General features: G+C 43.1%; 1 protein-coding gene and 1 long non-coding RNA gene across 51 annotated transcripts in view; one reads left to right on the top strand and one right to left on the bottom strand.

Moving 5' to 3' along the window:
- LOC121689800 (protein NLRC5-like) overlaps positions 1–15,183 on the top strand; it is a 187,196-nt gene that overhangs the window by 22,117 nt on the left and 149,896 nt on the right. For 44 of the 50 annotated variants that reach the window (XM_042069923.1, XM_042069964.1, XM_042069961.1 and 41 more), the window contains 7 exons: positions 615–731; positions 2,824–2,940; positions 5,097–5,213; positions 8,077–8,143; positions 8,274–8,469; positions 9,085–10,882; positions 11,056–11,229. In XM_042069923.1, coding sequence (XP_041925857.1) covers positions 615–731; positions 2,824–2,940; positions 5,097–5,213; positions 8,077–8,143; positions 8,274–8,469; positions 9,085–10,882; positions 11,056–11,229 — 2,586 coding nt within the window. The remainder of the gene's footprint in view (positions 1–614; positions 732–2,823; positions 2,941–5,096; positions 5,214–8,076; positions 8,144–8,273; positions 8,470–9,084; positions 10,883–11,055; positions 11,230–15,183) is intronic. The other 6 variants (XM_042069963.1, XM_042069967.1, XM_042069962.1 and 3 more) reach the window with 2 other exon arrangements.
- Positions 8,359–15,183, bottom strand: part of LOC121689857 — an 8,208-nt gene continuing 1,383 nt past the window's right edge. The window contains exon 4 of the long non-coding RNA XR_006024894.1: positions 8,359–8,423. This is a non-coding gene — a long non-coding RNA (uncharacterized LOC121689857). The remainder of the gene's footprint in view (positions 8,424–15,183) is intronic.

Genomic DNA, 15,183 nt, shown 5'->3' with positions numbered 1-15,183 from the left:
ATTAACATCCCTAGTGTGTGTGTGTGTGTGTGTGCCTGATCATGCGCTGGACAGAGCTGCTGTGGATTGTAGGTAATAGTGATGTGCGGGTTCACCTGTGACCAGTCCTATCACCAGTGAAGCTGGACGAGTCAGAAAGTGACAAAGCACAGTTCACTTTCAACATTGACATTTTCTTGCTCTTATTCTCTTTCAAAACAAACAAACACACACACACACACTCTCTCTTTCACACACACACACTGTCACGTTTTCAGAGAGTGGGACTCAGGTTTAGATATGACAAACACCCAGAATTGACTCAGATGAGATTTATTAACAGAGACAAAAAACAGAGCTTCCACAGTCCTGAGGGTAATCCACAGGGAACACACTGGGCCAATCTTCAACAGAAAGCAGCCTTCAGTCACTTGAATGGGCCTTCCCAACGTTCAGTGGTCTGCTAATTCTCGATAACAGACCGTTGCTAAGTATAACAGACCGCTGTCAAGGAAAATAGGTTTTGTGCTTCTATTTCACGTCTCTACAACACGTCTATAGATATCCCTACAACACGTCTAGAGATATCCTTACAACACGTCTATAGGAAATGATTGTTGGTTTTCATACCACAGCTCATTCCATCATGAGAGGCCTCCATCACCTGCGCCCACTTGTGTGTCCATGAAGAGTGACGAGTCAGAGGATCGTTACATAAACTTCAAACATGATGAGGGCACAGATCGATCAAGGTAAGGCCATAAAAACACTCATAGAATGAGCACTTTGGGACAGGATGGTTGATAATGTTCACAGCTTACAGTATAATGAAAACAGTTATCAATTTATCATTACACGGCTCTTCATAATGCTGCAGAATGCTCCATTCACTTCAATGGGCCTTCCCAACGTTCGGTGGGCTGCTAATTCTCAATAACAGACCGTTGCTAAGTATAACAGATATCACATAGGTCCCTTCAGGGCAGAACAAGACCCCTCCGCTGCGTGTCGGGGTCCGGTTCGCCCTGTCGAGACCTATTTCCCGATAATGACCGGCGTTCTATACATTATCCCTTACGCATTGCATAGCTCCTACTACAGCTACTTTAAGAGAGAAAAAGTAAAGGCTTTTAATTGTTGTTTTGTCGTGCTTTCAGGAGAGCTGTAAATGGTTCTTGCACTTGTAAATAATAGCTTCTGTGTTTGCACAACAGATATATCAGTCATGAACATTATCACATTGCACAGCAGAACAGATATATCAGTCATGACAAAAGAAACAATATGGCAAAAGATTAATGACTTGACTTGACATGACTTGACAATATGGCAAAAGATTAAGGATATCCCTACAACATGTCTATAGGTATCCCTACAACACGTCTATAGATATCCCTACAACACGTCTATACTGTAGATACCCCTACAACATGACCATAGATATCCCTGCAACACCTCTATAGATATCCCTACAACACGACTATAGATATCGCTACAACACCTCTATAGATATCCTTACATTACGCCCATAGATATATCCCTACAACACGTCTATAGATATCCCTACAACACGTCTAGATATCCCTACAGCACGTCTAGAGATATCCTTACAACACGTCTATAGATATATCCCTATAACACGTCTATAGATATCCCTACAACATGTCTAGATATCCCTACAACACGTCTGATGTGGTTTGTGTTTCTACAACATGTTGGCACCAAACTTAATTTCTGTCATTAAACGAATCAAGCTAAGCGTTTTCTCCATTGTCAACGTGAACTACCAGTATGTTCAAGCAGTGACATGTGGTTTAATGCATGGGTTAACGTGACGTGAGTCAGACAGAAGATGGGCCACTACATCTGTGTCATTCTTTTTGATGAAATGGTCTTTGCACACTTCATCCTGTCGTCTGCCCCGGCTCTAACCTCAAGTGTTTTAGCCTGTAGCCTTTACTTTTCACAAACCTTGTGAGCGTGCAAACCCAAATGCTGTGACCTCGCGCCAAATGTTTTTATTGGTTTGTAAAGTACAAACAGGCGAGTTATGAGAGATAATTTGTTCTCTTCACACAAAAAGATCTTGGAATGAGATGGCCAACTGTAGTTGCATTTAATCCACTGTCTATAATAGCCTAATTTAGAGATAACTTTTTTTTTTAACCAACTACGGACAACTTTGATCGGTTAAGGTTGATACGGTCAACCATCGGTCAAACAGTCATCGATTAACATCCCTAGTGTGTGTGTGTGTGTGTGTGCCTGATCATGCGCTGGACAGAGCTGCTGTGGATTGTAGGTAATAGTGATGTGCGGGTTCACCTGTGACCAGTCCTATCACCAGTGAAGCTGGACGAGTCAGAAAGTGACAAAGCACAGTTCACTTTCAACATTGACATTTTCTTGCTCTTATTCTCTTTCAAAACAAACAAACACACACACACACACTCTCTCTTTCACACACACACACTGTCACGTTTTCAGAGAGTGGGACTCAGGTTTAGATATGACAAACACCCAGAATTGACTCAGATGAGATTTATTAACAGAGACAAAAAACAGAGCTTCCACAGTCCTGAGGGTAATCCACAGGGAACACACTGGGCCAATCTTCAACAGAAAGCAGCCTTCAGTCACTTGAATGGGCCTTCCCAACGTTCAGTGGTCTGCTAATTCTCGATAACAGACCGTTGCTAAGTATAACAGACCGCTGTCAAGGAAAATAGGTTTTGTGCTTCTATTTCACGTCTCTACAACACGTCTATAGATATCCCTACAACACGTCTAGAGATATCCTTACAACACGTCTATAGGAAATGATTGTTGGTTTTCATACCACAGCTCATTCCATCATGAGAGGCATCCATCACCTGCGCCCACTTGTGTGTCCATGAAGAGTGACGAGTCAGAGGATCGTTACATAAACTTCAAACATGATGAGGGCACAGATCGATCAAGGTAAGGCCATAAAAACACTCATAGAATGAGCACTTTGGGACAGGATGGTTGATAATGTTCACAGCTTACAGTATAATGAAAACAGTTATCAATTTATCATTACACGGCTCTTCATAATGCTGCAGAATGCTCCATTCACTTCAATGGGCCTTCCCAACGTTCGGTGGGCTGCTAATTCTCAATAACAGACCGTTGCTAAGTATAACAGATATCACATAGGTCCCTTCAGGGCAGAACAAGACCCCTCCGCTGCGTGTCGGGGTCCGGTTCGCCCTGTCGAGACCTATTTCCCGATAATGACCGGCGTTCTATACATTATCCCTTACGCATTGCATAGCTCCTACTACAGCTACTTTAAGAGAGAAAAAGTAAAGGCTTTTAATTGTTGTTTTGTCGTGCTTTCAGGAGAGCTGTAAATGGTTCTTGCACTTGTAAATAATAGCTTCTGTGTTTGCACAACAGATATATCAGTCATGAACATTATCACATTGCACAGCAGAACAGATATATCAGTCATGACAAAAGAAACAATATGGCAAAAGATTAATGACTTGACTTGACATGACTTGACAATATGGCAAAAGATTAAGGATATCCCTACAACATGTCTATAGGTATCCCTACAACACGTCTATAGATATCCCTACAACACGTCTATACTGTAGATACCCCTACAACATGACCATAGATATCCCTGCAACACCTCTATAGATATCCCTACAACACGACTATAGATATCGCTACAACACCTCTATAGATATCCTTACATTACGCCCATAGATATATCCCTACAACACGTCTATAGATATCCCTACAACACGTCTAGATATCCCTACAGCACGTCTAGAGATATCCTTACAACACGTCTATAGATATATCCCTATAACACGTCTATAGATATCCCTACAACATGTCTAGATATCCCTACAACACGTCTGATGTGGTTTGTGTTTCTACAACATGTTGGCACCAAACTTAATTTCTGTCATTAAACGAATCAAGCTAAGCGTTTTCTCCATTGTCAACGTGAACTACCAGTATGTTCAAGCAGTGACATGTGGTTTAATGCATGGGTTAACGTGACGTGAGTCAGACAGAAGATGGGCCACTACATCTGTGTCATTCTTTTTGATGAAATGGTCTTTGCACACTTCATCCTGTCGTCTGCCCCGGCTCTAACCTCAAGTGTTTTAGCCTGTAGCCTTTACTTTTCACAAACCTTGTGAGCGTGCAAACCCAAATGCTGTGACCTCGCGCCAAATGTTTTTATTGGTTTGTAAAGTACAAACAGGCGAGTTATGAGAGATAATTTGTTCTCTTCACACAAAAAGATCTTGGAATGAGATGGCCAACTGTAGTTGCATTTAATCCACTGTCTATAATAGCCTAATTTAGAGATAACTTTTTTTTTTAACCAACTACGGACAACTTTGATCGGTTAAGGTTGATACGGTCAACCATCGGTCAAACAGTCATCGATTAACATCCCTAGTGTGTGTGTGTGTGTGTGTGTGTGTGTGTGTGTGTGTACCTGATCATGCGCTGCACAGAGCTGCTGTGGATTGTAGGTAATAGTGATGTGCGGGTTCACCTGTGACCAGTCCTATCACCAGTGAAGCCGGACGAGTCAGAAAGTGACAAAGCACAGTTCACTTTCAACATTGACATTTTCTTGCTCTTATTCTCTTTCAAAACAAACAAACACACACACACACACTCTCTCTTTCACACACACACACTGTCACGTTTTCAGAGAGTGGGACTCAGGTTCAGATATGACAAACACCCAGAATTGACTCAGATGAGATTTATTAACAGAGACAAAAAACAGAGCTTCCACAGTCCTGAGGGTAATCCACAGGGAACACACTGGGCCAATCTTCAACAGAAAGCAGCCTTCAGTCACTTGAATGGGCCTTCCCAACGTTCAGTGGTCTGCTAATTCTCGATAACAGACCGTTGCTAAGTATAACAGACCGCTGTCAAGGAAAATAGGTTTTGTGCTTCTATTTCACGTCTCTACAACACGTCTATAGATATCCCTACAACACGTCTATAGATATCCCTACAACACGTCTAGAGATATCCCTACAACACGTCTAGAGATATCCTTACAACACGTCTATAGGAAATGATTGTTGGTTTTCATACCACAGCTCATTCCATCATGAGAGGCATCCATCACCTGCGCCCACTTGTGTGTCCATGAAGAGTGACGAGTCAGAGGATCGTTACATAAACTTCAAACATGATGAGGGCACAGATCGATCAAGGTAAGGCCATAAAAACACTCATAGAATGAGCACTTTGGGACAGGATGGTTGATAATGTTCACAGCTTACAGTATAATGAAAACAGTTATCAATTTATCATTACACGGCTCTTCATAATGCTGCAGAATGCTCCATTCACTTCAATGGGCCTTCCCAACGTTCGGTGGGCTGCTAATTCTCAATAACAGACCGTTGCTAAGTATAACAGATATCACATAGGTCCCTTCAGGGCAGAACAAGACCCCTCCGCTGCGTGTCGGGGTCCGGTTCGCCCTGTCGAGACCTATTTCCCGATAATGACCGGCGTTCTATACATTATCCCTTACGCATTGCGTAGCTCCTCAATACAGCTACTTTAAGAGAGAAAAAGTAAAGGCTTTTAATTGTTGTTTTGTCGTGCTTTCAGGAGAGCTGTAAATGGTTCTTGCACTTGTAAATAATAGCTTCTGTGTTTGCACAACAGATATATCAGTCATGAACATTATCACATTGCACAGCAGAACAGATATATCAGTCATGACAAAAGAAACAATATGGCAAAAGATTAATGACTTGACTTGACATGACTTGACAATATGGCAAAAGATTAAGGATATCCCTACAACATGTCTATAGGTATCCCTACAACACGTCTATAGATATCCCTACAACACGTCTATACTGTAGATACCCCTACAACATGACCATAGATATCCCTGCAACACCTCTATAGATATCCCTACAACACGACTATAGATATCGCTACAACACCTCTATAGATATCCTTACATTACGCCCATAGATATATCCCTACAACACGTCTATAGATATCCCTACAACACGTCTAGATATCCCTACAGCACGTCTAGAGATATCCTTACAACACGTCTATAGATATATCCCTATAACACGTCTATAGAGATCCCTACAACACGTCTATAGATATCCCTACAACACGTCTGATGTGGTTTGTGTTTCTACAACATGTTGGCACCAAACTTAATTTCTGTCATTAAACGAAACAAGCTAAGCGTTTTCTCCATTGTCAACGTGAACTACCAGTATGTTCAAGCAGTGACATGTGGTTTAATGCATGGGTTAATGTGACGTGAGTCAGACAGAAGATGGGCCACTACATCTGTGTCATTCTTTTTGATGAAATGGTCTTTGCACACTTCATCCTGTCGTCTGCCCCGGCTCTAACCTCAAGTGTTTTAGCCTGTAGCCTTTACTTTTCACAAACCTTGTGAGCGTGCAAACCCAAATGCTGTGACCTCGCGCCAAATGTTTTTATTGGTTTGTTAAGTACAAACAGGCGAGTTATGAGAGATAATTTGTTCTCTTCACACAAAAAGATCTTGGAATGAGATGGCCAACTGTAGTTGCATTTAATCCACTGTCTATAATAGCCTAATTTAGAGATAACTTTTTTTTTTAACCAACTACGGACAACTTTGATCGGTTAAGGTTGATACGGTCAACCATCGGTCAAACAGTCATCGATTAACATCCCTAGTGTGTGTGTGTGTGTGTGTGTGTACCTGATCATGCGCTGCACAGAGCTGCTGTGGATTGTAGGTAATAGTGATGTGCGGGTTCACCTGTGACCTTTGAGTCTTCCTGTGGGTGGGGCAGGTGAGCTTGATCAGAAGATATCACCAGTGAAGCCGGACGAGTCAGAAAGTGACAAAGCACAGTTATCACTTTCAACATTGACATTTTCTTGCTCTTATTCTCTTTCAAAACAAACACACACACACACACGTTTTCAGAGAGTGGGACTCAGGTTCAGATATGACAAACACCCAGAATTGACTCAGATGAGATTCATTAACAGAGACAAAAAACAGAGCTTCCACAGTCCTGAGAGTAATCCACAGGGAACACACTGGGCCAATCTTCAACAGAAAGCAGCCTTCAGAAAAAGCACAAAAAACAGTTCAGAAAGAAACAGTCGTAGAAGGCAAAACCCCAGCAGGAGAACAGGGCACAGGCAACTGGACACTCCAGAGAGGGTGCAGGTGAAACACAAAAGTCAATCCTCTCCTCACGGCAGTAGGCCAGTCTTCATTCACCGGCAACAAAACACAGGCAGGCAAAAAACAGAAAAAAATTTGGCAAAAGTACTAAATCTTCAGGCAGAGAACACAGCCGATGAAAATCAGGCAGAGGTCAAAACCAGGCAGGCAAAAACTCAGGCAGGCAGGCAGGCAGGTCGCACTCGAGAACTGCTACGGGAACATTCTGACAGGGAGGCAGACTGGTAATGGGGATTTTAAAGCTGAAATTGCAACCAGATGCAGGCTGATTGAGGCTGATTGGTAGGCAGATCAGAGACACCAGTGGAAGCAGGTGAGAACCAGGAGCAGCCAGAGGAAGGGCGGAGACTCAGACCCACAGCAGTGGTACACAACAGCTCCTGCAGAGGGGGACAAATAGACAAAACACTAGGAGGACAAACCACAAACAGAGAGTCTGACACACAGCTGTAGCTCCATAGACTCTATGGGATAAAGTCGGTGCCCTGTAAAGGTGTTTTACACCTCTCAACGTTGATATGACTTATTTCCTGCTTTGGTACCTTTTACTGTATTACTAGATGCAAAAGTATCTCTTTACATGGACAGTTACAAGTGCAACCTTGTGATCAAATGATGCAAAATGTATGTGTATTCTTCTAAATGGGTCACTGACCACATACCAAGTTTTGTTTTGATACATCCAAGCTTTATTAACCAGCATTATAGAATGTTTTACCATAGAGTTGGGCCTGCCATAGACTCCAATAGCATAAGAACCGTGGAAATGTCCTTTACCCATAAAGACATGCATATGTACAACTAATGGAAGTCGATTTGTGGTTTGTTTTGCTTTAAATACTAAGTGGCCAAATGGAAGAATGCAAATCAGATGCTGTCAGTGACCAGGGAGACCTCAAGCACATATTCCAGGTTTGGATGCAGCCACAACCTGCTGCACTGATATACACCTTTTACATGTTACAGTACAGAACAACAAACATATGGCATTCAAAACCTGGGTATTGCAATGCAAAGTATAACCAACATATTTGTATACCAGGTGCTTGAGGAGAAGATAATGGACTTTGTGAAGAATGAGCTGAAGAGATTCAAGAAGATTCTGAGTCCAGATTACCAAGAAAACATTGAGGGTAAAGAGCAGGATGAGAGTGATGCCAGAGAAGGGGCTCTCAAGATGACAATGTACTTCCTGAGGAACATGAAACAGAATAATATTGCTGACAAACTGCAAGAAGGTATGAAATGTTCCTTTATTTGCATTTCCTATTGGTTTGATAAATAAAATCAGAGAGCTACATTAGAGAAACAGAAAACAGCTATTTCTGGTGTCGGTGTTTTGCATTTTATGTTGGGTATGTTATGATGTTATGGTTATGGGACTTTGCAGACGCCTTTGTCCAAAAGCAACACACAAATACAAAAAACAACATAATATTTAAAATATACCAGGGAACAGATTAGAATGTTGGTCAAACTATAATAAAGAGAATAGCAATAATAAACAATAGTGTCCATTCAATCAATAATATAAAACAAAACAATGACATGGTAAGACTATATTAAGGAGAATATCAATAATAAACAATAATGTCAAATGAATCAAAAGCCTAATGGAAATACAACAATATTATACAAACCCTAAGTGCATGTTGAACAGGAATGTCTTTAGACCCCTCTTAAACGACCCAGTAATGTACTATACTACTAAGTACTGTAGATATTTATTTCCATTTGCATTTAAACATCAATAAGGCACTAAAATGCATATTGGTGTAAAAGACACATTGGACATATTTTGTCTTTAGTATTAGTGGCTGGCTAACATTATTTTGTTTTATGTTTTTCTGTAGTTGAACTTCCTGTAGTGTGGCAGACTGAGCTGAAGAGAAATCTCAAGAACAAGTACCAGAGTGTGTTTGACGGAATACCCAAGCAAGGGAGCTCTGCTCTGCTGGAAAAGATCTACACAGAGGTCTACATCACAGAGGGAGGAAGTGGAAAAGTAAATGAGGAGCATGAAGTCAGGCAGATTGAGTCCATATCCAAGAGATCAGCTGGACAGGAGACATCAATCAAATGCAGAGACATCTTCAAGCCCTTACCTGGCCAAGACAAACCAATCAGAAGTGTCATCACAAAGGGAGTAGCTGGAATTGGCAAAACTGTCTCGGTTCAAAAGTACATCCTGGACTGGGCTGAGGGGAAAGAAAACCAGGATATCCTCTTCATATTTCCACTGCCTTTTCGGGAGCTCAACAGAATGAAAGACAAACAACTCTCTTTGATGGATCTTCTTCACAACTTTTTCTCAGATATTAAGCTGTTATCTTTTCCTAGCCAGGGGAAGTACAAAGTGTTGTTCATCTTTGATGGTCTGGATGAGTGTCGACTCCAACTAGACTTTCAGAAAAATGAAATTTTGACTAAAGTGACAGAGGTCACTTCATTGGATGTGCTGCTGACAAATCTCATCAAGGGGAATCTGCTTCGCTCTGCTCTCATTTGGATCACCTGTCGACCAGCAGCAGCCAATCAAATCCCTCCTGACTGTGTTGACCGGGTCACAGAAGTACAAGGGTTCAGTGACCCTCAGAAAGAGGAGTACTTCAGGAAGAGGATCAGTGATAAGAATCTTGCCAGCAAAGTTATCACTCACATAGAGACATCAAGAAGCCTCCACATTATGTGCCACATACCAGTGTTTTGCTGGATTGCTGCTAATGTTATTGAATTCCTTCTCAAGACTGAAGGAGGTAAGCAGGTTCCAAAGACTTTGACAGAGATGTACACTTATTTCCTTGTTTTTCAAACCAAGCAGAGGAGTCTGAAGTTTGAAGGAGTTTATGACACAGATCCACAGTGGAACCAGGCTAGTCTCCTTGCTCTTGGAAAGTTGGCCTACGAACAGCTGAAGAAGGGCAACCTGATCTTTTATGAAGACGACCTGAGAGAGAGTGGTATTGATGTCAGAGAGGCAGCAGTACACTGTGGCATCTGCACACAGATCTTTCAGGAAGAGTCAGGCCTTCATCAGGAAAAGTTGTACTGCTTTGTGCATCTGAGCATCCAGGAGTACCTTGCAGCTTTGTACGTGATCCTGATGTTAATAACTGAGGGGAAAGATCTCATGTCCCCACAGCAACCCCCCAGAAAAGTGTTTCAGCTTCTGAAATGGCAAACAACGGGCAAACCCATGACCACCTTACAAAAGAGTGCTGTGGACAAAGCATTGGAACATGAAGATGGACGCTTTGATCTTTTCCTCCGTTTTCTTCTTGGCCTCTCTCTGGAATCCAACCAGAGACTCTTGAGTGGCCTGATAAAGAAAGTACAACATGAAAGCAAAGAGGAAATAGTCAGCTACATTAAGACAAAGATCATGGAGATGCCATCATCAGAAAGAGTTATCAACCTCTTCCACTGTCTGAATGAAGTCAATGATCACTCCTTAGTGGGGGAGGTCCAGAGCTTCCTGAGTGCAGGGACACTTTCTGCAGCCAAACTCTCATCTACCCAGTGGTCAGCTCTCGTGTTTGTGCTTCTGACATCAGAAGAAAAGCTGGATGTGTTTGACTTGAAGAAGTACATCAGGTCTGATGAATGTCTCTTAAGGCTGCAGCCAGTAGTGGAGGAATCCCAAAAGGCTCTGTGAGTAGGATAGCAATAGTTATAGGCAGAAGTGTGTGTGTGTGTGTGGGGGGGGGTTAATAACATTTATGTTGATATTAAGTATGATACAGAGCCACAACAACACTAATGTACTTATGGTATCAAAGTCCTCTCCAGAGAGTCTGTTAACTGGTGGAAGTTTTCCCCTTAAGGCTCAACAGTTGTGGGCTCACTGAGAGGAGCTGTGCAGGTCTGGCATCTGTCCTCACCAAAGCATCTTCAAAGCTGAAAAATCTGGACCTCAGTGCCAACAGTATTGGAGATATTGGGGTCCAAGAATTGTGTAGTGGACTGGGTGACCCACACTGTACACTGGAGACACTCAGGTAAGACATTTCAGTATCCCATAATAATCAGTTCTGTGGCTTCATTTGTGCAGTATGATGCATGTGTCCAGTGTGTGTCTGCAGTATGATGCATGTGTCCAGTGTGTGTGTGTGTGTGTGTGTGTGTGTGTGTGTGTGTGTGTGTGCAGTATGATGCATTTATCCAGTGTGTGTGTGTGTGTGTGTGTGCAGTATGATGCATTTGTCCAGTGTGTGTGTGTGTGTGGGGGGGGGGGGGGGGGTCTAATCATGGTAGCAGTAATGATGTTGCAAACAGCAGTCTGGTGGGAATGGGCAGCGTGTGTGTGTGTGTGTGTGTGTGTGTGTGTGCAGTCTGGTGGGAATGGGCAGTGTGTGTGTGTGTGTGTGTGGAATGGGCAGCGTGTGTGTGTGTGTGTGTGTGTGTGGAATGGGCAGCGTGTGTGTGTGTGTGTGTGTGTGTGGGAATGGGCAGCGTGTGTGTGTGTGTGTGTGTGTGTGTGTGTGTGTGTGTGTGTGTGCAGTGTGATGGGAATGGGCAGTGTGTGTGTGTGTGTGTGTGTGTGTGTGTGGGAATGGGCAGTGTGTGTGTGTGTGTGCAGTGTGGTGGGAATGGGCAGTGTGTGTGTGTGTGTGTGTGTGTGTGTGTGTGTGGGAATGGGCAGTGTGTGTGCAGTGTGGTGGGAATGGGCAGTGTGTGTGTGTGTGTGTGGGAATGGGCAGCGTGTGTGTGTGTGTGTGTGTGTTTGTGTGTGTGTGTGTGTGTGGGAATGGGCAGTGTGTGTGTGTGTGTGTGTGTGTGTGCAGTGTGGTGGGAATGGGCAGTGTGTGTGTGTGTGTGTGTGTGTGTGTGTGTGGGAATGGGCAGTGTGTGTGTGTGTGTGCAGTGTGGTGGGAATGGGCAGTGTGTGTGTGTGTGTGTGGGAATGGGCAGTGTGTGTGTGTGTGTGTGTGTGTGTGTGTGTGTGTGCAGTGTGGTGGGAATGGGCAGTGTGTGTGTGTGTGTGTGTGTGTGTGTGTGTGTGTGCAGTGTGGTGGGAATGGGCAGTGTGTGTGTGTGTGTGGGATTTGACCCTTCTGCTGCAGCGCTGTGTCTGTCCCCTCCAAGCTCACCAAACACACACTACACACACTACACACACTACACACACTACACACACTACACACACCACACACTACACACACTACATACTACACACACTACACACCACACACTACACACACTATACACAAACTACACACTACACACACTACACACTACACACACTACACACACTACACACTACACACACTACACACATTAACTCACATCTAAAGGGTTACTATTACAGTTTTTTACAATTGTTTACACACGTTTTCAAAACTCTGTGTGTATTTTTCAAAACTCCACACACAAAACCCACAACTGCTCACACAAAATGCAAAATGCCCCAAATCTCCAGCAAAATGACACACAATTCAAAATGTCAAAAACACATGTTTAAAGCAAACATTCGCTTCACATTACAAAAACTTTTGTCATAATATGACATTTTGGATACATCATGTACACACTGTTGCTCAAAACCTAAAGCTCTTCTGTCTTAGGCTTTCTATATGTATTTCCATACAAGAGTGAAAGTTACGGTATCAACAAAGAGAAGTTGAAATACACAGTAAAAATGCAAGCAATATTGAAACCAAAAATAGTGATTTTTCCCAAATAATTTGCTGTTGTGAATACAATATTTTACAGCAAACAAGAAAAAAAGCAAAGAAGAATACACTGACCACCAGATGTGGATGGAGTTTTGAAAACACTGATTTTGTTTTTTTCTAAAGACAAGTGTGTGTGTGTGTGTGTGTGTGTGTGTGGGGGGGGGGGGTCGTGTACAGTATGTACAGCACACACACTTGTCTTTAGAAAAAAACTAAATCAGTGTTTTCAAAACTCCATCCACATCTGGTGGTCAGTGTATTCTTCTTTGCTTTTTTTTCTTGTTTGCTGTAAAATATTGTATTCACAACAGCAAATGTTTCAATATTGCTTGCATTTTTACTGTGTATTTCAACTTCTCTTTGTTGATACCGTAACTTTCACTCTTGTATGGAAATACATATAGAAAGCCTAAGACAGAAGAGCTTTAGGTTTTGAGCAACAGTGTGTACATGATGTATCCAAAATGTCATATTATGACAAAAGTGTTTGTAATGTGAAGCGAATGTTTGCTTTAAACATGTGTTTTTGACATTTTGAATGTTGTGTGTCATTTTGCTGGAGATTTGGGGCATTTTGCATTTTGTGTGAGCAGTTGTGGGTTTTGTGTGTGGAGTTTTGAAAAATACAGACAGAGTTTTGAAAACGTGTGTAAACAATTGTAAAAAACTGTAATAAAGTCAACTTTTTGTAGAACATTACTGTAAGCTAAAGTCCGATTACTGTGTTGGTTCTGAATATTTCAACCGGAAATCCTCTAGGAGCAGATTGAAAGGGTCCATATCTATATAGAGAGTATATCTATTCATAGACCTATACTAAGGCAATGATTGGATGGTGTTCAGTAAAGTAAAGAGTGTTTGCACATGTGAAGAGAAAGAGTGAAGCACTGGTGATTTAGTGTGCCATTTTGATGGGTTGTGTTTGAAGAACGAAATCAAGTTACTTCCTCTTAGAATTTTGTGTGTTAGGTAGAATATTGTGTGTTGTGTTTTGCAAAATGTGTTTTAGTCAATTGAAAACTGAGTCAAACACTGAGAATTAGTGTATGGTTTTGCAGATTTGGTGTCGGGTTATGATGTTTGGAGGACATGTTTAGAAAATTGTGTGACAAGCAAAGATTTAGTGTGTAAGCAGTTGAAAAAAACTGTAAGTCAAGAGTAACATTTTTTTCAGTGTGTGTGTGTGTGTGTGTGTGTGAATGGGCAGTGTGTGTGTGTGTGTGTGTGGTGGGAATGGGCAGAGTGTGTGTGTGTGTGTGTGTGTGTGGGGGAATGGGCAGCGTGTGTGTGTGTGTGTGTGTGTGGGAATGGGCAGCGTGTGTGTGTGTGTGTGTGTGTGTGTGTGTGGGAATGGGCAGTGTGTGTGTGTGTGTGTGTGTGGGAATGGGCAGTGTGTGTGTGTGTGTGTGTGTGTGTGGGAATGGGCAGTGTGTGTGTGTGTGTGCAGTGTGGTGGGAATGGGCAGTGTGTGTGTGTGTGTGTGTGTGTGTGTGTGTGTGGTGGGAATGGGCAGTGTGTGTGTGTGTGTGTGTGGTGGGAATGGGCAGTGTGTGTGTGTGTGTGTGTGGTGGGAATGGGCAGTGTGTGTGTGTGTGTGGTGGGAATGGGCAGCGTGTGTGTGTGTGTGGTGGGAATGGGCAGCGTGTGTGTGTGTGTGTGTGGAATGGGCAGCGTGTGTGTGTGTGTGGAATGGGCAGCGTGTGTGTGTGTGTGTGTGGGAATGGGCAGTGTGTGTGTGTGTGTGTGTGTGTGTGTGTGTGTGTGCAGTGTGGTGGGAATGGGCAGTGTGTGTGTGTGTGTGTGTGTGTGAATGGGCAGTGTGTGTGTGTGTGTGTGTGTGTGTGTGTGTGCAGTGTGGTGGGAATGGGCAGTGTGTGTGTGTGTGTGGGAATGGGCAGCGTGTGTGTGTGTGTGTGTGTGGGAATGGGCAGTGTGTGTGTGTGTGTGTGTGTGTGTGTGTGTGTGTGTGCAGTGTGGTGGGAATGGGCAGTGTGTGTGTGTGTGTGTGTCTGTGTGGGAATGGGCAGTGTGTGTGTGTGTGTGGTGGGAATGGGCAGCGTGTGTGTGTGTGTGTGTGGAATGGGCAGCGTGTGTGTGTGTGTGTGTGTGTGTGGAATGGGCAGCGTGTGTGTGTGTGTGTGTGTGTGTGTGTGTGTGGAATGGGCAGCGTGTGTGTGTGTGTGTGTGTGTGTGGAATGGGCAGCGTGTGTGTGTGTGTGTGTGTGTGTGTGTGTGTGTGTGTGTGGAATGGGCAGTGTGTGTGTGTGTGTGTGTGGG

Source organism: Alosa sapidissima, chromosome 18 (assembly GCF_018492685.1).
Source record: "Alosa sapidissima isolate fAloSap1 chromosome 18, fAloSap1.pri, whole genome shotgun sequence".
NCBI lineage: Eukaryota > Metazoa > Chordata > Actinopteri > Clupeiformes > Clupeidae > Alosa > Alosa sapidissima.
Note: the sequence above shows the minus strand (reverse complement) of the source record. Positions and strands in the feature narration are given on the sequence as shown.